The sequence below is a fragment of the Anabrus simplex genome, chromosome 4 (genome assembly GCF_040414725.1).
Source record: "Anabrus simplex isolate iqAnaSimp1 chromosome 4, ASM4041472v1, whole genome shotgun sequence".
Taxonomy (NCBI): Eukaryota; Metazoa; Arthropoda; class Insecta; order Orthoptera; family Tettigoniidae; genus Anabrus; species Anabrus simplex.
In genome coordinates this window covers 431666204-431693873 of record NC_090268.1, presented here as the reverse complement: position 1 = coordinate 431693873, position 27670 = coordinate 431666204, and the positions used below count along the sequence as shown (strand labels likewise).

The following is a 27670-nucleotide window of genomic DNA, read 5'->3' as shown; positions in this document are numbered from 1 at the left end:
AGACGCGTTTTACTGATATTAATACGTTTCATTCAGAAAATTATAGAATCTTTAAGGGTAAACCTGGACGAAAAATTGGAAGAAATCTGCAGCAACTTGGCACAGCATTTTGTGTAAACAAAAGGGTTATTGACTTCGTAACGGACTTCTCTTCTCCTTCTGATAGACTCTCCACTCTAACACTGAAATGTGCAAACAAGAGATACACACTATTCAATGCACACGCCCCCATAAATGAAGACAACAGAAACAATCCTGATAAGGTGAAAATATTCTGGGATCAATTGGAGAATGAATTGCTAAAGACGCCAAGCAATCATGTCAAAATTCTGATGGGTGATTTCAACGCACAGGTTGGGAAAGAACGTCAGTTCCGAAAAATAGTAGGTGGTTATCCAGCTCACACCAGAACAAATACGAATGGGAAGAGACTTATTGACTTATGTGAGACATTCGATCTTAAATTAATATCCACGTACTTCAAAAGACTGCCAAGGAAAAAGAAAACGTGGTGCGCTCCACGGAAAGACCTAGGTGAATATTAACTGGACCATGTTGCAATTTCAAGGAGAAACACTAAAGAAATTATGAATGTGGTAGTACGGAAAGGAGCCAATCTTGACTCTGATCACTTCTTGACCCGCATAAAATTCAAGCCGTTACCGCTAAACAAGAAGAGACTCTCTCCGAATGCGTCAATAAAAGTAAACCATGAAAAACTTCAAGAAAACAGAAACGACTTTCAAAGACGTATGCGGGAGAAGAAAATAGAGACTTGTGAGGATATTCGAGAGAATATGGCTAATATAGCTAAGGATGTTGCACCATTGCGACGAACTCGCAGACACCGATGGTGGACTACAGACTGTGATGTAGCAATTGATTGGAGAGCTGCAGCCTATAAAGCATGGTACGCAGATAAAACAGAAGATAAATTTGAGACATACAAAGAGGTACGCAAACAGACAGCAAAGATCCTCCGGCAAGCCAAAAGGAATCAAATATCTGAAGAAATTCGAAGTATTGACACGGAATTTAAGAAGAACAATACTAGAAACTTTTATAGGACCTTTAAAGAGCACATACATGGATATCAACCATCTACCATGGGATTTCGAAGGAAAGATGGAAAATTGGCAGTGGATAAGAATGAAAATTGTGAGATATTAGCTACATATTTTGAGAAATTGTTGAACTGTGAAAAACCTAAAAATAAATGGCCAAAAGAGGATCCAAAGCAACGGAATGAAAACTCAATACCCCCTGACGTAAAAGAACTCCGTGAAATAATTACAGACTTAAAGAACAACAAAGCTGCAGAGGAAGACTCTGTCACAGCAGAGATGCTGAAAAGTGGTGGAGAAATCGCAATAACAATTTTAAGGCGAGAAATGGAAAAGATATGGGAAATGGAGGTAATCCCTGAAGATTGGAAAAATGCTATCATTCATCCTCTACACAAAAAAGGTGATAGAGCAGATCCTAACAACTACCGCGGCATTTCCATCACATCTGTAACTTATAAGACACTCTCTAAAGCACTACAGAGGAGACTTGTGGAACAAGTGGATCATCAACTAGGCGAGTATCGAGCGGGATTTAGGAAGGGAAGATCGTGCGTTGATCAAATCTGGAGTCTGAAACGTGTACTAGAGAATCATCTCTCAAAGGATCTGGTAGTCGTTTTTGTAGACTTTAAAAAGGCGTATGATTCAGTCGACAGGGAAGTGCTATTCAATATATTAGTGGAATTTGGAATTGACGCCAAACCAACAGCAATTATTAAGCAGACTTTAACTGGGACACATTCGAAAGTTAAGTTCATGGGAGAGAACTCCAAGCAGTTCGAAATTAAAACAGGAGTCAGGCAGGGTGATGGATTGTCACCAATTCTTTTCAACTGTGTGTTGGAGAAGATTATCCGGGAGTGGGAAAAAGAACTGGACAGAAAAGGATTACTTAACCAAGTATACATTGGAGGGTCAAAAAGTGGTGTCATGATTAATTGCCTTGCCTTTGCTGATGACGTTGCGCTGCTATCTAGGAATACTGACACAGCAATAGAACAGCTGAATGTACTAAAACTACAAGCAGAAAAAGCAGGACTACAGATTTCTTTTGAAAAAACTAAATATATAACAAACATCAAAACAGCCCCTCGGTACCTGAAGACAGAACACGGTAAAATAGAAAGAGTTGATAGCTTTAAATAATTGGGTGAAATAGTGCAATTGAAAACAAACGAAAGAGAAGCAAACAACACCAGACGGGAGAAAATGGCTGCGGCTTTTCGTAGGACATATCCTATATACAAGAAGAAAACCATCTCCAGACGAGCTAAACTAAGGCACTACAATACAGTGATTAAAACGGAATGTCTGTATGCTAGTGAATGCCTCCAAATGACAGGAAAAGCGGGACTGAGAGAAGCTGAGAAATTTGAAAGAAAGATCCTTCGCAAAATAATGGGTCCAAAGATTGTGGATGGACAGTATAGGCTGCGAGGAAGGGAAGAACTTTACCGAGACAATGAAAGGCTAACTGAGTCCATGAGAAAACGGAGACTTAAATTCTATGGGCATTTATTTAGAATGGATGAGAAGAGACTAACGAAAAGGATTTTCACAATACTAGACAGCAGACCTAAAGTGTCGGACAAATGGTTCAGGGAGGTGAGAAAGGATCTCAGACAGGTGGGACTAAATTCGGAAGACATCTCAAACCGAACAAAGTTTAGGTCAGTGATCGACAGATTTCGGGGATTCCATGACGAACCAAAACTTAACCGTGGGTGGACGGACGAAAGAAGACAGGCTGCCAGAGAGAGGATGCTGAAGTTCTGGGCTGTGAGGAAGGCTTCCAGAAACATGTAATTGTTATCTAACGTGGTCTCTAATGGCCGTAAACGAATATATATATATTATTATTATAGCATTTGTGTGTGTAATATTTCAATTTATATACATAGAATTAAAAAATCTCTGTTCATCACCATACTTCTTTTATGACATATTCTGTATAGGCCTAGTATGTATCCTTTGATGTATTGTTTCTCATAACTGCTTTATATTCTCCTTTCTTTGATGTAGATTGCTAACTTATTATGTATTTTTGTAACTTATTATTTTGTTTACGTATCTAGTTCAATGATAGTATTTATTATATTATAATTATGTGGTTACATGTAAGAGAGGGCCATGAGCCCTAACTTCACCACTGCTGAAGACCTAATTAAATAATTATCTCCTGCAAATCTTCCCTCGCACTCTTTAATGCCTGCTCACACTCACAGTCTTTAAACCTGCATTTCCCAGCCAATCTTAAGTTATCTTAATGGAAATATGAAATATGAAAAATCAATAAAAGCAAAATGTCATTCTGTGAATTAAAGAAAATCAAAGGAAGGAAATATATTATACTACACAAGGATGGCATGACAATAAAGCAAGCAATATAGGCCTACTAATGAAATAATTATTCAATACTACTTATGCATAAATAATACTACTATTGTATAATGTTATTATTTTATCCTATTACTGACAGAAATAAAGTCTACTGTTAAATGCTCAAATATCAAAAGTATTTCACTACTGTTACACAACAATAAAGTAAGTGAGATACTGTGCAATGAATTAACTAACTTATACCGTACTACAATTTGAAACTTCATTAGGCATATTCTAATTAGTTGTAACTTATAGAAATGTAGTTTAAACTGTATTTATCTTACTACTGAAAACTCATTAGATGCTAAAATATCAAGCAACAGGATTACAAGGGGATTAAGCTTACACCCCAATAAAACATCAAGATACCGGTACTAGGCCTATATAATAAAATAACTACATTATAGTTCTATTCTGCACTTAGACATATCCTTATTACAATTTTGTGCTATTGCCCACAGAAAGTGGAGAGAGTGAAAATATTTTCAAGAATCCTGAGTTCATTGCAGAAGAACTTGGCACCATTGGGCACAGTGGATAAATTTAGATAATGAGTGATCATTTAGGTATTTTTACAAGTTAAAATGGATTCTCTCATAATCTGTAAGTATTGTGGTTTCCAAAACTTTGCATTTAATTTTCTTTACGTCACACTGACACAGTTAGGTCCTATTGGCGATGATGGGATGGGAAATGGCTAGGAGTGAGAAGGAAGTGGCTGTGGCCATAATTTAAATACAGCCCCAGCATTTGCTTGTGTAGAAAATGGGAAACCACGGAAAACAATCTTCAGGGCTGCTGAGAGTGGGATTCAAACCCACTATCTTTCGATTCAAGCTCACAGCTGCGCGCCCCTAACCGCATGCCCAACTTGCCCAGTAAACATTGCATCTAATGGGGTCTAAAATTCATTATGATGATCATCTTTCCTTTTTCTCATTTTGCAGCATAACCCAGTTTTAGGTACCTAGAACTGCTACTGTTGCTTTTCAAAGTGACAAATGATAAACTAAGGACTTACCAGAACGGAATGTCTTTGGTCTATGAAGATAAAACTTCTTGGAGTGAAGAAAGAGTGGACATATGGACTGGTGTGTAGTAGGATATAAGGAGTGGGTAGGTGAAGTGTGTACCTACTGAAAGAAAGAAAACATAAACTTCAGAAAAAATATATTTTACTAAGCCTCAGAATTAACAGGTATACAACTAGGATTTAACATATATGGTGAGGAGCATGATTCTGTCATATATATAAAATTGGTAATGTTGTTATAAAAGTGCTAAGTCAGGATGTATTAAGTCACCAAAGGCATATCTGAAAATAGTATTTTCTCTGATCACTTTCTTCTCTGCCAGTGAATCACATTTTAAGTATTGTGATGTAATGTTTCTGAAATAAGTCAATGTAACTTAGCTGGCAGCACACCTATCAACACCAAATATCTAGCATTTCTAAACTTGTGTTCACAGAAGACAGTTTATTATACAGTTACAGAGGAAAAAAGGATAACTGTTACAATATCAGTTTTCTCATTCAGTTTCCAAAACAAAAATATTGTAGTTACCATTTCACCCTTAATCAGATGCTAGATATAGTATAGCAAAAAAAAAAAAAACCAATTCATGATTATTGTCAACTGAAATTGCCTGAGTGACCAGAGTTACAGAATCTTATAAAACTGTCTGCAATACTTCACGTACATATTGCAAAGAAATATGGTGGAAATTAATATAAAAGCACGTGGTTTTGTTGGAGGAAAAAGTTTATTTATTTATATAACACACATTTTTTCCCGCACAGTAAAGCAAAAGTCACCAGGTTGCGTTCCTCTCAAATCATGGCTGAAGATAAGAATCTTGCATTCAAGAAACGGCTCCGTAAGCCATCTTTAAACAATGCTCAGAAGGTGGTTAGACTGAAGTTTGCTGAAGAACATATGTCATGGACCTTAGAATGGAACAAAGTAATATTCAGTGATGAGAAGAAGTTTAATATGGTTTTCAGTATTATTAGCATAATTTCCATAAAGAAGAAAAAGTTTGGATGAGTAGAAATGTTGGCAGTGGCAGCGTTATGATATGGGCAGCATTCTGTGCTCAAGTTACTTCTAAAATAGCATGGCTTACACCCCAAAATGAAATCCAGTGATTATAAAGAAATGCTGGAATTTGTTGGTTCATACAGTATGCATGAGGAATTTGACGATGGTAATTTAATTTTCCAACAAGATAATGCTGGGATTCACAGGTCTGCCAGGCCAGAGAAGTGGTTTCAAGATAAAGGAATTACACTTATGAGCTGGCCCTCAAGAAGTTCATATTTAAATCGAATAGAGAATTTATGGGGGGATCCTAGCAAGATGTGTTTATCATAATGGATGGCAGTTTTCGACTGTGGCTTACCTGAAAATTGCAATTCAAATGGAGTAGACCTCAATTTCAGAAGAAGTGATCACTGCTCTTATACAATCAATGCCCAGGAGGATTTTCACAGTTAAGAACAATGGATGTTCAACTAAATACTAGGTCATTGTTGTGATATGTTTACTGTTTACCTTAGTTTATTCTAACAAAAATACATAAGTGCCTTTATATCAATTTCCACATAGGTATAAGATAGGTATTTATACTTTTTTTTCAAATACAAATGCTAAACATAAAATGAGAACGTATTTTTTATGCTTTGATTGTAAACTGTCCGGGAAAAATGCGTGCAATACAAAATACGTAAATAAACTTCCCCCCCCACACACATACACAAAACCACGTGCATTTATACTGCCTCTATACTAATTACAACCACTGTACAAAAATACAATTTTAAAATTATTTTTTAAGTGGATGCTCAAGAAAATACTTTAATCAGATTGCTAAACTTGCATCTCGGAGACTCAATGTAAATAATTTCTCAGAGGCTGTCATAGGAACATGTTAAATTTGTATACTTCATATAATATTTTACATTTAATCCTACATGTATAGTGATCTAAGAAGGATCAAAAGGGATATTGAAGGTTCTCTGTACATTTTACAACAGTTCATACAGTGTGATTTACCAAAATGCTGTATCCCAATCCATTATCAGCGAACATTACTATTTAACAGTTAAATTAAATTTTGACATACACAACCTTGATAGCATAACAGATCTTCATTCTCTGTCTCTCTTGTAGCATCCTGAAACAAATTTATACTCCATAAGTTCCATAAAATTCTGGAAGTGGTTAAAAGTTTCAAGTACTTGGGAAGTGTGATCACAGAAGATGGAAAGATAACAGAGGAAACTGGGAAAAGAATACAAGCAAACAGCTTCTACCAGAGTGTAAGGGGTGTTTTGTGGAACCAAGATGTCCTGAAGAAATGTAAGAAAGTATTATATTCAACCTATTATGAACCCATACTAACCTATGCAGCTGGATCGTGGACTACAACAAAACGAGAGGAGAGTAGAATACAGGCAGCGGAGATAAAATTCCTAAGAGATATCGAGGGCAAGACCAGAGAGGATAGAATTAGAAATGAAGATATAAGGAAAAGGACAGGTATCTTCAAACTTCAAGACATGATAGAAACAACAAAACTAAAGTATGTATGGGCATATGATGAGAATGGGAGAAGAGGGAGTGCCAAAAAAAGCTTTTTTAGAGAAGTTAACAGGAAAGAGACTAGAAGAAAGACTCCCGAAAGAGGTGGACAGATTCAGTGTGGGAGTGCATAGAGAAAAGGGGACAACAAAATAAATTTCTTTGCAATCACTCAGTCACTACTGATCTGCATTTAGGGCAGTTGCCCAGGTGGCAGATTCCCAATCTGTTGTTTTCCTAGCCTTTTCTTAAATGATCACAAAGAAATTGGAAAATTATTGAACATTTCCCTTGGTAAGTTATTCCAATCCCTAACTCCCCTTCCTATAAACAAATATTTGCCCCAATTTGTCCTCTTGAATTCCAACTTTATCTTCATATTGTGATCTTTCCTACTTTTAAAAACACCATTCAAACTTATTCGTATATTGATGTCCTCCCATACCATCTCTCCACTGACAGCTCGGAACATACCACTTACATGTTACAAATTTCATTTCATTTTGGTAATATCTTAAACATACCACTTAATCGAGCAGCTCGTCTCTTTTCTCCCAAGTCTTCCCAGCCCAAACTATGCAACATTTTTGTAACGCTACTCTTTTGTCAGAAATCACCCAGAACAAATCGAGCTGCTTTTCTTTGGATTTTTTCCAGTCCTTGAATCAAGAAATCCTGGTGAGGGTCCCATACACTGGAACCATACTCTAGCTGGGGTCTTATTAGAGACTTATACGCCCTCTCCTTTACATCCTTACCACAACCTCTAAATACCCACATAACCATGTGCAGAGATCTGTACCTCTATTAAGAATCACATTTATGTGATTACCCCAATGAAGATCTTTTCTTATATTAACACCTAGGTACTTACAATGATCCCCAAAAGGAACTTTCACCCTATCAATGCAGTAATTAAAACTGAAAGGACTTTTCCTATTTGTGAAACTCACAACCTGACTTTTAACTCCGTTTATCTTCATACCATTGCCCACCGTCCATCTCACAACACTATCAAGGTCACCCTGCAGCCCCTCACAATCTTGTAACTTATTTATTACTCTGTACAGAATAACATCATCTGCAAACAGCCTTATCTCTGATTCCACTTCTTTACACATATCATTAATATATATAAGGAAACATAAAGGTACAATAATACTGCCTTGAAGAATTCCCCTCTTAATTATTACAAGGTCAGATAAAGCTTTGCCTACTCTAATTCTCTGAGTTCTATTTTCTAGAAATATAGCCACCCATTCAGTCACTCTTTTTTCTAGTCTAATAGCACTCATTTTTGCCAGTAGTCTTCCATGATCTACCCAATCAAATGCCTTAGATAGGTCAATTGCAATACAGTCCATTTGGCCTCCTGAATCCAGGATATCTGCAATATCTTGCTGAAATCCTACAAGCTGAGCTTTAGTGGAATAGCCTTTCCTAAACCCAAACTGCCTTCTGTCAAACCAGTTATTAATTTTGCAAACATGTCTAATATAATCAGAAAGAATGCTTTCCCAAAGCTTACATGCAATGCATGTCAAACTGACTGGCCTGTAATTTTCAACTTTATGTCTATCACCCTTTCCTTTATACGCAGGGGCTACTATAGCAACTGTCCATTCATTTGGTATAGCTCCAAATAATAATCAAATAAGTATTTCAGATATGGTACTATATCCCAACCTATTGCCTTTAGTATATCCCCAGAAATCTTACCAATTCTGGCTGCTTTTCTAGTTTTCAACATTTGTATCTTACTGTAAATGTCATTGTTATCATAGGTAAATTTTAATACTTCTTTAGTTTTACTCACCTCCTCTATTTAGACATTATCTTTGTAAACAACAATCTTTACATATTGCTGACTGAATACTTCTGCCTTTTGAAGTTCCTCGCATACACACTCCCCTTGTTCATTAATGATTCCTGGAATGTCCTTCTTTCAACCTGTTTCTGCCTTAAAGTACCTATAAATACCCTTCCATTTTTCACTAAAATTTGTATGACCACCAATTATGCTTGCCATCATGTTACCCTTTGCTGCCTTCTTTGCTAGATTCAATTTCCTAGTAAGTTCCTTCAATTTCTCCTTACTTCCATAACCATTTCTAAACCTATTTCGTTCCAACCTGCACCTCCTTCTTTGTCTCTTTACTTCTCTGTTATAATATAGTGGATCTTTACCATTCCTTACCACCTTTAAAGGTACAAACCTATTTTCACATTCTTCAACAATTGCTTTAAACCCATCCCAGAGTCTGTTTACATTTTTATTTACTGTTTTCCAGCGATCATATTTACTTTTTTTAAACTCCCTCATGCCTGTATAATCAGCCATATGGTACTGCCTAATAGTCCTAATTTTAATACCTTCCTTTCTTTCACATTTATTTTTAACTACAATAAAAACAGCTTCGTGATCACTAATACTGTCTGTACCGGGCGGTACACCTCCATGCCGCTAATTCAAATATTGCGCCAGTTGAAACTCCTCTACAGGAGAAAGCCTGAACATTAACAAACTGAATTAACTCAACGGTTTCTCGGAAGATGTCACTTTGGTAATTTTGAAGTGTTCTGAACTGTGTCTATTTCGATTTGTGTTTGTTTGCTCCGTATCATGAAGTTGGGACATTCTCTAACAGATGTCTCTACCAAAAACTATGATAACGCACTCTGGTGTAAAGGAATGTATTCTCCGGAAGAAATATTGTATTCCTAAGTTTTGTTTTTACTAAACTTTGTTCTGTGGTTTGTGGGTTGGCAATATAAATCCTTTCTTTCCGCTCGTTTTGAATGTAACCAATCAGGAATTTATGTAATTAATTACCGGGCGAGTTGGCCGTGCGCATAGAGGCGTGCGGCTGTGAGCTTGCATCCGGGAGATAGTAGGTTCGAATCCCACTATCGGCAGCCCTGAAAATGGTTTTCCGTGGTTTCCCATTTTCACACCAGGCAAATGCTGGGGCTGTACCTTAATTAAGGCCACGGCCGCTTCCTTCCAACTCCTAGGCCTTTCCTATCCCATCGTCGCCATAAGACCTATCTGTGTCGGCGCGACATAAAACCCCTAGCAAAAAAAAAATGTAATTAATTTTCCACCAATAAGGAGTTTCTTCCTCGTCTTGTGTATTAGTTTTTGCTGTTATCCAATAAAAACGAAAGGGTGTGTCTACTCATTCCTGAAAGGTCTCGAATGTTCCACGAGGGTATATAAACTGCTGATTTTCTTGTCTCGGGGCGGGAAGCGCCTCTTTCTTCAAGCAGCAGTTCTTCTACAAGGTAATGGCCTGTTAACACCTTCATTTCTTGCTAGCTCAGCAGTTTAACTCTCGGGGAGGGTTCGAGACCTTTAGTATGTAACCTACCGTTTTAAAATGTAAATTCTTTTCTGTCTATGTAAAATCTATAAATTATAAATCTATAAATTACTGTAAAGCGGGGATAGAGAGTGCTTTACCCTCTTGAACTCCCCTTCATTTGGAAATTGAGGTGACTACGTTTTCATAACTGTTTCTTCTCTTCCTTAAAATATTAAAGTTTCTCATATGGGTCACCTCCTTAGCTTGAGATTAGCCTCTGTGTTTCGGCCTAGAGCCACTTAGGTTTAAAAAGTGTATTTAAGAGTGCATGTTCCCGCCTCCAATCTCTTCTGTACTTTGGGCCAGTAACTTAACCTGATGTTTTGTTTTCTTCATGCGAAGGCCCCGTAGGTTGGGTATTAATTACCCCTGTTTCCTTGTGCCCCTTAAGGGCAGATAGAAATGAAGTTTGTTGTAGCCTTTGATAGGCTTGTAAAATTGAGAGCGGGTCTGCTCTTTTTCTTAACATTGTAATTAGGAGCAAGTGCTCCTCGTACTTAGGGGTTTTCTTTCCTTTAGCAATTGTGGTGGTGAGCTGAGAGCTCAGAAATTAATCTTGGGGCTCGAAGCCCAAATCTTGTAACGAATTGTAATTTCTTAACTTGTTCTCCTGCTACTTGGTACCTGTTACTCTGTTGTTGTTATTTGTTGATTTTGAAAAGAAAATATAACCTTTGTTAAAGTTTTCAATTAACTTTAATTTTGTAGTTGAGACCTATTCCAGCCCGCACCTTCTTTCACCTCTAACTACCACAGATAACTCCGTAACAAGTGGTAGCCGAGCGCGTTGAATGGGTCTCAGTTTAGCCCCTTTTGACAGCTAAATATGATTTTTGTTTGAACTCTAACAATTTTCTCAGTCGCTGGTTTTTTAAATTTTTTTACTAAATTTGTAAAGTTCTGCCATCATGCCCGGCCCTCGCGACGTCCTCCATCCCAGCTATTTGCGCAAGGAGAAATTGATCTATGAATTAACGATTAGGAATGTTCAATCTGGAGGCATGGTTGCGATAGATACTAACAAGCTTAAAGAGTCCCTTGATTTACCTATTTCCATCCCCACTTTGGGTGAGAAAGAGATTGACGACTCTCTCTCCACGATCACTGACAATACTACTGAGCTGGCATCCGTAGTTAGTTTTTTGAAGAAAATGATCCTTCTCCTAATCAACTTAAACATGTGCAAGCCAGGTTATTTCATTTTTCTAATAGAGTTAACGATCTGTTGTCTCTAAAGTTGAATGACATTAAAAGGAAGGAAGCTAGTGTTGTTCTCGATAACCTTTCTGATTTGTCCAGTAAGGTTAGCCTATTGTTAACCGGGGCAGTCCCTCCCAAAACTGACCAACCTGCTATGGTAAACGTAGTTAGTGAGGAAGACTCTTCTAAAGGAGAAGAAAATAGGAAATCAGTAGGAGTGCAACAATCCCATTCCCCATTAGACAATGAGTCTGAACGCCGTACCTCTTTGAATAATGTACGTTCTGAATTAGCTTCTTCGCTACTTAGGCCTCTACCTACTATGTCACCAGAGTTCAACAGTTTGCCCCATCCATTAGCAATGTTGCTCAGGGGTATTCTAAGTTTTCTGTTAACTCTACCAGTGACGTTATTTCATTCTTAAGGTTTTTAGTTGAGTTTCAGGATCATGCCCTTGTTTTTTCTCTTTCTCCGTCTCAAATTTTGCAGATCATTTATCCCTATGCAATTGTGGTTCTATCAGACAAAATAGTTAGAGCAATTGCTGAACAGTCATCCATAGAAGACTCCCATGCCCATCTGTTGGCAAATTTTATCCCCGCTCAAGCTAGGTCATCGCTCATTCAAAGGTACTACTACCGAGTACAACGGTTGGATGAAAACTTGGCAGACTTCATCCAAGATATTAAATTCTATACCAGGGTGTTTGCCCTTCACTTCCCTGAAGATCAGAATGTACAGGCCATTGTGGAAGGCATTTCTCCATCATACAGGTCATACTTGTGCTTTGCATCGCATCCGCAATTTTTTGCCGAGTTAGAGGCTATGGCTGTCTCAGCGGAAGGAGTTAGATATGCTGATACCTTGCGTGTCGTGAAAGAACCTCCTCCATCCTTTAGTAATTTTTGGCCTCCACCTCGCCGAACCTTCACTGCTCGCAAATGTTATGCGTGTGGGTCACCTGACCATCTTCGGAACAAGTGTCCGTTAATTAAATCTAGTGGGACAAGGAATGGAGCAGGGTCATCCCAAGGCTGTTTTAAATGCGGCGCATTTTCACATATTGCCAAGAACTCCCCTAATGCTAACAGCCCTCCCTCCTGCTCAACTTCGGGTGCAACTTCCACCAACAATCAAAAGTGACTAGTGGCTCCGGCTGAGTCGGTAGATTCATCCTTTCAAGGCTCAGCACAAGTTAAATCTGACGAAAATGCAGGAAAAAGTCAGAACTATTCTACATTCCCATTTGAATGTCCCAGAGAATGTCTTAGGATTGCAGCGGATTCACCCGCACCGGTTCCCTTCCTCAAAATTGAATTAAATAATGAACCTGTAACTGCTCTATTAGATTCTGGCAGTGTTTGTTCTATTATTTCGGCTGAATGGTACTCCAAATTGAAAACCGTTTGTAAATTTTCTGATTTTTGTTCGACTTCGGTTCATTATGTTTCGGCAAACTCATCCCCATTAGATATTTTAGGTTTTCTGTATGCCAAAATTCGTATATCTAAATTTACTTGGAAATTTAAACTGTTTGTGGCCAAGCACTTGTCTTGCCCCATTATACTGGGAGCTGATTTCATGTCTCACACTGGTCTAGTGCTTGACCTTCAGAGCAAGTCGTGCACTTTCAAATTTGATAGTAATTCCAAAATCCCTTTGTTAAAATGTAGTTCTGTATCATGTTCATCTATTTCGCCTACCCAGGATGAGATGTTGTTAGATCTTAGACATCTACCTGAGGAGCAGGCTGAGAGTATTCGTAAATTGTGTCAGTCGTTTCCAGAGGTTTTCTCGGATACTCTTAGTGTTACTGACCTTATTGAATATAAGATTGAGGTGACGATCCCGATTAGATTCCCGCCTTACAGGCTATCTCCGCCTAAAATGAAGGCCCTGAAGGAGATCATTGACCAGATGCTGAAGGATGGTATTATTCGGCCCTCTAAGTCGGCGTATTCTTCGGATATTTTTCTAGTCCCGAAACCCCAAGGTGGCCTCAGGCCTGTGATTGATTATAGGGCTCTCAATTGTAAGGTCGTGTTACAATCCATGCCCCTTCCAGACCTTCACTCTTGTTTTTCTTGGTTTCGTAAAGCTAAGTTCTTCACCATCTTAGATCTTAATCAGGCGTATAATCAGATACCGCTTGCAGAGGGATCTAAACACCTGACAGCTTTCGCCACAGATTGGAATTTGTATGATTACAACCGTGTGCCTTTCGGGCTCCCCACGGGGGCAGCCGTGCTTACGAGACTGCTAGACAGGGTCTTCTCCGACATCAAATTTGAGTACTTGTATCATTACCTGGATGATGTCGTTGTATTTTATGAGACCTTTGAAGAACACCTTGATCATCTGAAAGAGGTCATTAATCGTCTTCGTAAGGCAGGGTTAACAGTTAAGTTGTCCAAAGTCGCTTTTGCTAAGCCTTCTATGTCATTTTTAGGGCATATTGTGTCGCCCGATGGTGTCGCTGTAGATCATTCTAGAACACAGGCCATCCGTGATTCCAAACCTCACAAGGACATCAAAGGGATTGCTAGGTTCATTGGTATGGTGAATTTCTTCAGGAAATTTATTCCATATTTCGCCAATAGAGCGGCACCCTTGAACTTACTTCGTAGGAAAGGCGTCAAATTTGAGTGGGGACCTTCTCAACAAGCCGCTTTTGAAGACCTGAAATTAGCTCTGTGTAATGCCCCTGTTCTTGCCATGCCTGATTTCTCTAAGAAATTCATCGTCCAAACCGATGCGTCGTCGGCGGCGGTAGCTGCAGTCGTTCTTCAAGAGACTGAACTAGGGAGGCGACCCATTGTCTATGCCTCTAGGACATTATCGGCCCAAGAATCCAAGTATTCCATCTACGAACTTGAAGGTTTAGCAGTTTTGTTTGCTCTAGAAAAGTTCCGCCTTTATCTGGAACATGTCAAGTTCGACTTGGAGACAGACAACCAAGCCTTAAGTTGGGTCTTAGGTAGGCCGCGTCGTACTGGTCGTATAGCCCGGTGGGCCATCCGAATTTCTGCCTTCCAATTTGACGTTAGGCATATTAGAGGTACTGAAAATGTTGTGGCAGATGGACTAAGCCGTATGTTTTCTAATGATGTAGAGACCCATGAACTGGTTGATAGTTCTTCACCTCCCGAGTCCATACTACCTGAGGTCAATGCCATTCTGACTGATGCTCCCATGTTGTTTAGAAATCTTGAAAAGTATCAACATGAAGATACGATGCTGGCCCCTATCATGGAAACCCTTTCTTCGGAGGAACATGTAGTCCCTTATGTATTGAGGAACGGTGTTTTATGTTGCCCGTCGGGGCATGATAAGAAGATGAAAGTTGTGGTTCCAGCTGTTCTCATACCTATGATCTTCAAGTATTACCATGAGACCCCACTAGGGGGGCATTTAGGCATCTTCAAAACTAGAGAAAAGATCCGAGAAATGTTCATTTGGAAGGGTATGGACGGAGAAATCCGTGAATTAGTAAATGCTTGTAAATCTTGTTGGCTTAGTAAACCCACCATGTCCACTAAGCAAGGGCTTTTGTCTTCTCATCAAGCATTGCACCCCATGGAACGTCTTTACATCGACTACGTAGGACCCTTCCCCCAGTCAAAGGGGAATGTCAACAAGTTCATCCTTGTGTGTGTAGATGGCTTTACAAGATTTTCTTGGTTATTTCCGACTAAGCTGGCTACCGCTCAGTCCACTATTTCTTGTTTAAATTCTATTTTTGCTTCTTTTGGTCCATGTCAATATATTGTGTCCGATAATGCTAAAGCTTTCACATCCATTCTCTTTCGTAAATTCTGTTTTGATTTGTCCATCTCTCATGTGACTACTTCTGCTTATTATCCTCAAACATCTTTGGCTGAACGGGTCAATCGTAATCTCCAATCGGCACTAATTGCCTATCATCACGACGATCCTTCTAGGTGGGACACATCCCTTCATTGGTTAGCCTTCGCTTTGAATTCGGCGGTTCATGAATCTCATAAGTTTACTCCAGCTTCTTTGATGTTCAAGTTTGTACCCAACACGCCGCTCGCTAACCTTTGGTCTCTTAGTGATATTCTACCAGAGGCAATGGATCCAGATAATATTAGAGATCTTTGGAAGAAGGCCAAGGCCAATCTGAAAATTTCTCATGAAAAGGTTAGGGAAAGATATCATCGTGGATGGAGACCCATCAATCTGAAGGTAGGCGACCAGGTTATGGTAAAGAATTTTGTTCCCGCGGGCAAGCTTGCCCCCAGATTTCATGGGCCATGCATCATTTTAGATTTCCTTACCCCAGTGACGTTATTAATAAGCAATCCAGCCACTGAGAGGATATTTAGGGTTCACCTGTCGCAGGTGAAATCTGTATAATTTCCGTGCTAACTTTGTACTTATAATTTTGTAAGAATCCTGAAGGTTATATTTTTAGTTTCATTTTAAGGCCTTCTGCCTCTTACAGTTTTACATTTGGTTGAATCTGCTTTGTATTAATTTTGTGAAACCTTCCCTGAAGTTACTCTGCTGTCCCCTCCATATGGCCATTACCACGCTCCCGTCTCCTGCTAAACCACACCAGTGGCATTAAAATAAATGTAATGAAATGAAAGTTTCCACGCCGCTGGCCCCTCAGCCTCAACCACAAATACTTTACCCTAAAGACATTAATGTCCAACAAAAATTCTGCCGCCGAGATCTTACTGTTTCAGTGCCCCCGCAGCCGTGTGGCGCCGTACCGCCACTGAGGTGGGGTACGGGCATACTCCACTCCAGCGAGGTCAACCTGTGTACGGCGCGCCGGAGCCCTCCTTCCGGCCAAGGCTGATGTGCGGCGCACCACCCGCAAGCCACTTGTGGACTGTAAACAAACGTCGCATCTGCGGCGTGCAGCACGACTACCCCTCTCATAGTGCGGGAGAGCGGTATCTCAGGGTACTTGAGGGGTCCGAGCGGCCTCCTCTGGACATAAGCAGTGGCGGCAGGTCTTGCCGTCAAAAGTAATCGGCAACTAATGTACTCCTTCTGCTACATGGACTCTCTATTCGCAATTAAATACTCCTTCAAATCAACATTTGGTGGACTCAGAAAATTTGTTTCTTTCAAGAATTAAGTTTTTTTTTCTGAATTCAACTACTACAACATACAGACCTTTCATCAAAATCTACTACAAATGGTTTACAACGGCACTTAATCTAGTCGCACCCACCTATATCAAACAACTTCTGAGACCTCCGACTACTGAAAAGTTATATTTTTTCCTTCTAAATTCTTCAACTCCTCTGCAAAAACTTGGATTAAAAAAAAAAATGTTTTTCTTCTGTGTCACCCCTTGGAAGGACTTTGGGGGGGGGGGGGAGGTCTGTAAAGGGCGGTACACCTCCACGCCGCTAATTCAAATATTGCGCCAGTTGAAATTCCTCTACAGAAGAAAGCCTGAAATTTAACAAACTGAATTAACTCAATGGTTTCTCGGAAGATGTCACTTTGGTAATTTTGAAGTGTTCTGAACTGTGTCTATTTCGATTTGTGTTTGTTTGCTCCATATCATGAAGTTGGGATATTCTCTAACAGATGTCTCTACCAAAAACTATGATAACGCACTCTGGTGTAAAGGAATGTATTCTCCGGAAGAAATATTGTATTCCTAAGTTTTGATTTTACTAAATTTTGTTTTGTGGTTTCTGGGTTGGCAATATAAATCCTTTCTTTCCGCCCGTTTTGAATGTAACCAATCAGGAATTTATGTAATTAACTTTCCACGAATAAGGTGTTTCTTCCTCGTCTTGTGTATTAGTTTTTGCTGTTATCCAATAAAAACGAAAGGGTATGTCTACTCATTCCTGAAAGGTCTCGTATGTTCCACGAAGGTATATAAACTGCTGATTTTCTTGTCTCAGGGCCACTTCAGTAACATCTTTCTTAGTGTGTGAATATGTAGCAGGGGGCGGAAGCGCCTCTTTCTTCAAGCAGCAGTTCTTCTACAAGGTAATGGCCTGTTAACACCTTCATTTCTTGCTAGCTCAGCAGTTTAACTCTCGGGGAGGGTTCAAGACCTTTAGTATGTAACCTACCGTTTTAAAATGTAAATTCTTTTCTGTCTATGTAAAATCTATAAATTATAAATCTATAAATTACTGTAAAGCGGGTATAGAGAGTGCTTTACCCTCTCGAACTCCCCTTCATTTGGAAATTGAGGTGACTACGTTTTCATAACTGTTTCTTCTCTTCCTTAAAATATTAAAGTTTCTCATACGGGTCACCTCCTTAGCTTGGGATTAGCCCCAGTGTTTCGGCCTAGAGCCACTTAGGTTTAAAAAGTGTATTTAGGAGTGCAAGTTCACGCCTCCAATCTCTTCTGTACTTTGGGCCAGTAACTTAACCTGATGTTTTGTTTTCTTCATGCGAAGGCCCCGTAGGTTGGGTATTAATTACCCCTGTTTCCTTGTGCCCCTTAAGGGCAGATAGAAATGAAGTTTGTTGTAGCCTTTGATAGGCTTGTAAAATTGAGAGCGGGTCTGCTCTTTTTCTTAACATTGTAATTAGGAGCAAGTGCTCCTCGTACTTAGGGGTTTTCTGCCCTTTAGCAATTGTGGTGGTGAGCTGAGAGCTCAGAAATTAATCTTGGGGCTCGAAGCCCAAATCTTGTAACGAATTGTAATTTCTTAACTTGTTCTCCTGCTACTTGGTACCTGTTACTCTGTTGTTGTTATTTGTTGATTTTGAAAAGAAAATATAACCTTTGTTAAAGTTTTAAATTAACTTTAATTTTGTAGTTGAGACCTATTCCAGCCCGCACCTTCTTTCACCTCTAACTGCCACGGATAACTCCGTAACACCATCTATTACTTTGGTTTCTCTATAGAGCTCATCTGGTTTTATCAGCACCACATCCAAAGTATTCTTCCCTCTAGTTACTTCCATCACTTTCTGAATCATCTGCCCTTCCCATAGTAACTTATTTGCCATTTGTTGTTCATGCTTCCTGTCGTTCGCATTACCTTCCCAATTGACATTCAGTAAATTGAGATCACCTGCTACTATCACATTCCTTTCCATATCATTTCCAAAATAGCTGATTATCTTATCAAATAATTCTGAATCAGCATCAGCGCTACCCTTTCCTGATCTGTACACTCCAAAGTTATCAAGTTACCTATTATCTTTAGAGATAAGCTTTACACCCAGAATTTCATGTTTTTCATCCTTAACTTTTTCATAGCTTACAAATTCCTCTTTCACCAGAATGAATACTCCCCCTTCTACCATTCCCATCCTACCTCTATGATACACAGTCCAGTTCCGTGAGAATATTTCTTCATCCATTATATCATTTCTCAGCCATGATTCAACACCTATTACAATATCTGGTAAGTATATATCTATTAAATTACTTAATTCGATTCCTTTGTTTACAATGCTTCTACAGTTGAGCACTAACATTTTTGTGTCATCCCTACTTGATTTCCAGTTCTCCCTTCGCTTCACACCGCTCCCTAGGCCACCCCGTTTCCCTGAATGTACCTGCCTATAACCCTTCTAAACAAGTTTCCTAACTTATATGTACCACTGTGGTTTAAGTGAAGGCCATCTGAGAGCAGATCCCTGTCTCCTACCCACCCATTAGGATTTAGAAATCTCATTCCCAGTTTCCCACATACCCACTCCAAAGTCTCATTTAAATCCCCAATCACCTTCCAGTCAGTATCCCTACTACACAGTATTCCACTGATAACAATCTCTGCTTCCTTAAACTTCATCCTTGCTGCATTTACCAGATCCCACACATCCCCAACTATGTTGGTACTTATACCTGCTTGCCTTACGTTGTCAGTACCAATGTGGAACACTACCACCTTCTCCTTCCCCTCCTCCCTCTCTTCTACTTTCCTCAACATCTGCCTCAACCTAATTCCTGGATAACACTCTATCCTGGTTCCCTTTCCTCCACACACTTTCCCCACATGTCTAACGACGGAATCCCCCATGACCAGAGCCTCAATCCTACCTACCTCATTAGATCCCCTCCCATCCTTTCCAGCCCTATCTTCTCTCACTGCAGCAGAAGCTACTTCCTCCTCCCTTTTCTCCCTCCCATGACCCTGTTCCACCTGTCCTTTCCTTTCCACTATACTACATTTCCCTTTCCTACCTTTTCCCTTCCTTCTACTTCCACACATCTCAGCAACAGTTCCCTGTTCCTCATCTTCCCTCAGTTGTTCTACCTGCAGTGACTCGTACCGATTTCTCACAGACACCTGTCCTGAATTCTGATCCTGAACAGAGCCCTTAGCATGCAATCTCCTTCTTCTTAAAACATTAGACTACCTGTCTTCTACAACTCCCCCATTTGCTTCCCATCCCTCCTTTACCCCAACTGTATCCTGTACATTATGTGAGGGAGGCCTACTTTCCTTCCTGTCCTCTGAGAGAATCCTAATTATCTCCCTCAAACTCTCCAACTTCTCCCTCATACTCCTTAATGCCTGGCCACACCCACAGTTCCTACAATTGCACTGCTTATCCATTATTTACAGAATAATGGGAAGAGAGGGAAAAATAAAATAACTTATTCTGTGAAAATAAAAATGAAAGGAAAGAAATATTGCCTATAAAAATGAAAGGAAAGAAATATTGTCTAGGATAGTTCACAAAAATCACACAACAACAAGGTAATTAATATAAGCTACTACTACACTACAATACTATTTAGTTGTACGAATTTTTTTTCTGCAACACCCTAACAAAATGAAAATTGCTGTTAATTACTGAAAACCGAAAGTAATACACAAGAAGTAGGTCTATACAATTCTAAACTGCAGTTAAGTCTACCCTAATTACTGCAACAGAATTCTAGTAAGAGAGTTAATACAGATACTACAGATACTATACTACACAAATATTTCACAGTAACAGAATAAACACACTAATTTATAATAAGATACCTACCATAATACACTACAATGATTTTAAACTACGTACAGATGTATCCTAATTACAATAGGTTATTATTAAGCACAAATAGAAATGAAAATTGCAATTAGGCCTAAAGTTTGAAATTCGCAAGAACTACCGTACTCAAGGATTACCAACAAAGTTAAACGCATAGACAGAATATTATTTCTTTAGTATTACTTTATCCTACTATGCTCTAATAGAAATGAAACCTTGCGTTTGGTTAAATGCTTAAGTATCGAAAGGATTGTCGTACACAAAGAAAAACATTAATAACAGGCAAGATACTATCTAATATACCTTATTTTCACTACAATTCTCAACTGAAATGTGGTTATGTGATTATTACAGCTGGTGGATTACTATTATTTTCCCTACTCCATGGGACGGAGAATAAAAGTGTCTTTAATTAGGCCTACTGAAAAATACGAGGTTGTCTACAATATTTTCTCAAAAATATTTCAGTCAAAACTACTCCTACTACTCCAGGGACTTGAATTGCAATTAGTGGGATATATGAACTTTATTATTATTAGCTAACCACTCATAAATACTGAAAGATCGAGGGAGCAAAATATAAATTTTGGATTAACCACCTACTCAGAACTACAAATGATTGGAATACAACATCAGCTGATTTTTATTTGTATTTACTTGACTACACTACACCCTATGTTCACGACTGTAGCCAACAATGCAATATTTGAATATGAAGAGCGACAATAATCAATAACAATACAACGACGGTTAACTATTACCGTGTAATCTTTTTAACTTCTTTTAAATGGAAGTTTACAGGCATATCATGTTTTTTAATGTAGTAAATTATTATCTTTGTGATAGTTTGAATGGATATCTATACAAAATACTGGAGAAGTTGCGGCGGAAGTTACGGTACTATTCCTTACGATAATCTGCCTTTGTAAGTATTATACCAATGAACCTACAGATATTTACAAATATTTTAAAAGTTAATATTATTACCTAAAGTATTTCCTAAACATAAATTCGAAACAAGGTACACCTAGCTAGCCTACTTAACCTAGAAAATGTAATTTGCTGAAGACCAACTGAATTACTTGTTATAAAATTTAAATAAATATCACCACTCCCAATTTCTACCAACAAGCACTCAACACCACTATATAAATAGCACTAAATGAATCACAAATACACAAAATTAAGCTATTTCAATAGGTTTTAACTACTTTAACACTACAAAAATGCAAGAGCTCTCTCAACAGCCAACCATTCTCAAGCGCATCCAACAATGGAATCAAATAATTTTATGTAAATAATGTATATATATTTAATATTTTGTGTTTTTCAAATAGTCCTTCAAAAGAAAATACATTTTTTCAATTTCTGATTATGAGTTTTGTAATCTACCACATGATTTTAATGCTGATGAAGTCTCAAATAGAGACGAAACATGTCCCTAAATAATTTAATATGCTTTTTAATTAAATAGCTCACTTGTAAAGTGATGTGTATTAATTGGGTGGACTAAAACCTAAGATTGTTTCTTAGAGAACCGGGCAAGAAGTTGTGTATTCCGGATTATGGTGATTTGAGGAATATCATGTTGATCGTCGTGAGATATTTAACCAGTGGAATTTGATAGAAAGCCAGAGATAGGCCTAAAATTAGGAGGTACTCTGAAGAAAGAATGAATACGTACTTGCCTTGTTATGGAGATAGCGAGAGAAAATGCAGTCACGTCAAGAGAGTGTTGAAAGATAAATGTTTACTCTCAAGTATACGAGCCTCCTCGCGACCGTGTCTGACTGTGGAAGATCATGTCATGTTGAGATAGGGTCATTGAAGAATATTAAATACGTTATTTTCATAAACAGTTTCAATTGATTAAGTTGACTGAATACTTCTGCCTTTTGAAGATCCTCACATACACACTCCTCTTGTTCATTAATGATTGCTGGAATGTCCTTCTTGGAACCTGTTTCTGCCTGAAAGTACCTATAAATACCCTTCCATTTTTCACTAAAATTTGTATGACTGCCAATTATGCTTGCCATCATGTTATCCTTAGCTGACTCCTTTACTAGATTCAATTTTCTAGTAAGTTCCTTCAATTTCTCCTTATTTTCACAGCCATTTCTAACTATTTCTTCCCAACCTGGACCTCCTTCTTAGTCTCTTTACTTCTCTGTTGTAATATAGTGGGTCTTTACCATTCGTTACCACCTTTAAAGATATAAACCTCTTTTCACATTCCTCAACAATTGCTTTAAACCCATCCCAGAGTCTGTTTACATATTTATTTACCATATTCCACTGATCATAGTTATTTTTTAAAAACTCCCTGATGCCTATTTTATCAGCCATATGGTACTGCCTAATAGTCCTACTTTTAAAACCTCCCTTTCTATCACATTTACTTTTAACTATGACAAAAACAGCTTCTCTATAGAGCTCACCGAAGTAATAGATGTAGTGAGATGGACATCAGAATATGGTATGAATGTAGATGGGATGAAAGGTCAAGTTGTAAGTTTCACCAAGAGGAAAGTCCTCTCAGTTTTAATTGGGTGGATGGGCTGAAAGTACCTCATGGGGAACAATGTAAGCACCTAGGTGTTAATATAAGGAATGATCTTCATTGGGGTAATCATATTAAGAAAGTAGTTAAGGGTTACAGGTCTCTTCACATGGTTATGGGAGTATTTAGGTGTTGTAGTAAGGATGTAAAGGAGAGGGTGTATAAGTCTCTGGTAAGACCGCAGTTAAGAGTATGGCTCCAATGTATCGGACTACTTGATACGAGAACTGGAAAAAATTCAACGGAAAGCAGCACGATATGTTCTGGGTGATTTCCAACAAAGGAGTAATGTTACTAAAACGTTGCAAACTTTGGGCTGGGAAGACTTGGGAGTAAGGAGATGAGATGCTTGGCTATGTGGTATGTTTTGAGCTGTCAGTGGATCTTAGTATGAAGATAAGTTTGGAATTCAAGAGGAATGACTGGAGAAAATATTCATTTACAGGGTGAGTAGTAAGGGACTGGAATAAATTATCAACAGAAATGTTTGATAAATTTCCAAATTCATTGAAAATATTTAAGAAAATGCTAGGTAAACAATTATAAATAAATGTAAATACTGTATGAGGTAAACAGTTGATAGGGAATCTGCCACTTGGGCAACCACTCTAAATGCAGATCATTGATTGATAGCTCTGCCTGGACATTACGGCATTAAAAAATTATAATTTGAGGATAGCACTATAAAATGATTGAATAAATGCATGTAAACATCACACGTACTCCATCTCCTTAAGGTCAATATTGATAATAATAATAATAATCGTATGGCCTCAGCTACCGTGTGCAGACATTTCAATCTGACGCCATCTGGCTGTCTGCTCGTCAATTTCGACGTTCTGTTTTACTCTAGGCCACCACTAGATGGCAGACCGAGTAAACCAAAACTCTCTTGGGCGTCTATGGCTGAGATTTTTAATGAATTTTGTCGGGTAAACACCAAATGTGTCACCAGAGATCTTTTACATGCCGACATCGTACGACATGGAGTGTCGAATGGACTTTTTTCCGCCCTTCAAAAATCCGACTACCTCTGCTGGGTTTGAACCCGCTATCTTGGGATCCGGAGGCCGACACTCTACCGCTGATCCACAGAGGCAGCAGTCAATATTGATGAACATGCCTGTAAGTGGTTCTCGTATTACCCACCCACAGCAGCAAATTGCCATATGCATATTGATGAACATGCCTGTAAGTGGTTCTCGTATTACCCACCCACAGCAGCAAATTGCCATATGCACGGAGCCTATATTATCATGGTAACTGAAGTCTATTTTTTTGTATTGCATAGCCAGAACCTGGAACTTAACAAGGTACGTATGTTTACTCTTTTACAGAACTAACTCAAGTTTTCCAGTTGAAGTTCTTACATATTAACTTGTATATACTGACCTCACATCCTGGTACTCATGCTGGTGTCCTATTTAGGGCAGGAAAGACCTCACATCGATGTGTAGGATTCATCTTAGAATCTGCTGGGCAATTGAAAACTTCTGAGAAATCCTTGGACTGAGATAGGAAATGGTTTACCCTGTGAAAAGGAAAGGTCTCTTTAAATTTCATAAAGGCTGTTAGAAACTTTGATATATACACTGCTGGAAAAAAATTGCAAGACCCTAAAGAGTGATGTCCTACTGAATATGGTTAACACACCACTGGTCGATGTGTGAGCATAGGGCTCACTCACAGATTTGTTTCTTCCTCCTTTGTGAACAAATTAAGTGTACGCTTTGGGCATCCCTTTAGCTTCCTAAAATAATGTTATTAGTGGGATGGACACAGTGATAAACTGCAGCATGACCTTCAATTGTACTTGCGACACCACTGTATCTACAGTCGACTGGAGGCGTAACTAAGGTTCTCATTCATAGTGGTATTTTATTTCAATTTGTAACATTTTTATGCCAAAAGTAAATTTCAGTCATAAATAGAGACAATGTTATCGGGGAGTTGTTTGAAGAGAGTGACAACAAAGTCAAATTTGTGTATCCGCACAATTAAAGGTAGCCTTATACGCAGATCCTGATATTGATAAGCCATCAGGACAGTAATCGGACAACTTCGGGAGACAACCTTCTTCCTGCCGAATCTGATCCTCTTTTCCCTAATGCTCCTATTATTGGAAATATTCCCAATCCTCAGTAGGCTTACATAAAGCTAGATAACATTACTTTTACTGTTATAAGGTGGATAAGATGAAATGTACAGGTGAAATTGCTCTCTACTGTTGCCAGAGTATGTTTACAGATGACCTCTCAGTATCTTTTTTCACTACGCCTGGTACTGGTAACATTAATGCTCAAGTCACTTCCGATGCAACACCATGGAATGAATGATCCGCAGGAAGTTCCTGTATTATTTGGCAATGCAGATTATGAAGCCCTATAAAATTGCAAGGGTGTCATTACACGGCATTCATGTTAATTTACAGATCAACATAACAAAGTGCCTCGGAATTGAACATGAACGAACTACTTTGCAGCTAGTTCAAACCAGAGACAAATTGGAATGTGTATTCCTGCCTAAAAGAAAGAACCAAAAAACTACCTTCAAAGTGTGAAAAATGTGAGGTGCCAATCTCCGGTGAACACTTTGTCTTCCCTGCCAAGAAAAAGTCTGAAAACGAGTCTCCATGGTAGTTACAGTCCTATTTCAGCCTTGTTTTGTAGTGTGACCAATGTAGAGACTGGATCACAAATAGTGATAGTTCCTTCATATAAGCTAATGTATTTGGAATTTTCTTACTTATGTAATTTTTTATAAGTAATTGGTATATTTCCTTGTATGCAAGAAGAAATCATTGTATTCTATGATACGAGAGTAATCCCAAAAATAAGGGCTCCTATTTTTTTATAAATACAGAACTCTGTTCGTGTGGCTGTTGGTCACAATATTGTGAAGTGTGTTTCCCGCGCTCGCATATAAACATGCACACGCCATGCTGAGGCGCTCAGTCTTGGCTTGGCAGCCGTTGAGAATGGAGCTCCCGTTGGATGTTACTGCCAAGTGTGAAGTATGTGCAGTTATTCGGTTTTTGAATGCAAAAGGTACTGAACCGATTGAAATCCATCGCCAATTGACGAACAAAGGAGCAGGAGACTGTCAATTTCCATCGAGATAGTCATGAAGGTTGAGAAAATCAGATCGGTGGATCACCCTGGATGATCTCTGCGCTTTGGTTCCTGAGGTTTCCCAAAGCACCGCTCACAGAATGTTAACCTCAATGCACCCGTAAGCGGGCTGGTACGTGCTCGAGCGGCTGGGCCAGGACTCCACAAGCGGACTGGTACGCCAGGATGCAAGGTCGCATATTGGAGACATTTGTGACATCTGTTGGCTTTTTCTGGAAACATTTCTAATTGAAATCTATTTTGGTGTCTCAGGGTATCACCAGAGTGCTCTGGTATGCTTCTTTGGCAAAGAGAATTGATTAAAATATCGATCGGGAAATCTGTATTCTGTTGTTGACAAGATGGCTGAGAAGGAAGATGCTCGCGCCAAATGCTCAGTAATAGCGAAATTCAAATCATATTTGATGTTTTAGGCTCTGATTTCAGCAGTGTTAGTGAGGTAGGAGGTATTAGTAATCCTGTGCATGAATGAAAACGAAATATATCACCAGAGATCTTTCGCGTACTAATATCGTACAACATGGAATGCCGAATGAACGTTCTCCCGCCCCTCAAGATCTGATTGCAACTGCCGGATTTGAACCTGCGATCTTGGTACCTGAATGTGAACACTTTACCACTGATCCTCAGACTGAATAATAATAATAATAATAATAATAATAATAATAATAATACACCGAGTGAGATATACGGCTGTAAGTTCGTATTTGGGATATAGGTTCGAATCTCATCATTCGCTTACTCGTGACTTGTTTCCCATTAGTTCCTTATTTCCAAATCAGGCAAATGTTAGGCTCATGTCGTATTGGTTTCCTATTATTTCCTTATTTAAAAATCAGGCAAATGTTAGGCTTGTGTCGTACAATTAAGGCCATAGCACACATTAAAGAACTTCCGAGGTGAGATAAGTTAATGAAAAATTTAAGATTTAAAAGGGAATTTTATGTGTTATATTTCTGTATTGTTCTGTTTTTTTGTTTTTTTTTTCATGAGCAATAGTGTGGAATTTCTTAATAATATAAAGTAGGTCCCGTGATAATACAGGCAGTCGATCACCCACTATACTGTTTTAACCAAAAGCTTGCAACACCCAGGTTACATACTAAAAAGTTGGCGGATTCCTAGCAATGTCAGAGCAAAGGGCGGGTGGGTGCATGTGGGTTAACGGAAAAGTTGAAATACTGGAAGGTGTGCACAAGATGGGTGCCACGTATGCTGACTGAAGACCACACTTCCTGAACAGCATGGCGGTGAGCCGGTATGACATGGGAGTACAAAAACTGTCACAGCATCTACAAAAATGCATCGACCAAAATGGTGATTATGTAGAAAAATAGCTAAATGTCTAAGCTATAAAATGATGTAAACCATTTTAGAAATAAACAGGTCTATGTATTTATGAAAAAAAAAGGAGACCTTATTTTTG

The 27670-nt window shown here is 38.7% G+C and overlaps 1 protein-coding gene across 1 annotated transcript in view; it reads right to left on the bottom strand.

Annotated features, from left to right (window-relative positions):
* Positions 1 to 4618: 4618 nt before the first annotated feature.
* Positions 4619 to 27670, bottom strand: part of LOC136872809 (endothelin-converting enzyme 1) — a 260882-nt gene continuing 237830 nt past the window's right edge. The window contains exons 16-17 of the mRNA XM_067146647.2: positions 24506 to 24644; positions 4619 to 6626 (exon numbers count right to left, since the gene is read on the bottom strand). Coding sequence (XP_067002748.2) covers positions 24521 to 24644 — 124 coding nt within the window. The 3' untranslated portion in view covers positions 4619 to 6626; positions 24506 to 24520. The remainder of the gene's footprint in view (positions 6627 to 24505; positions 24645 to 27670) is intronic.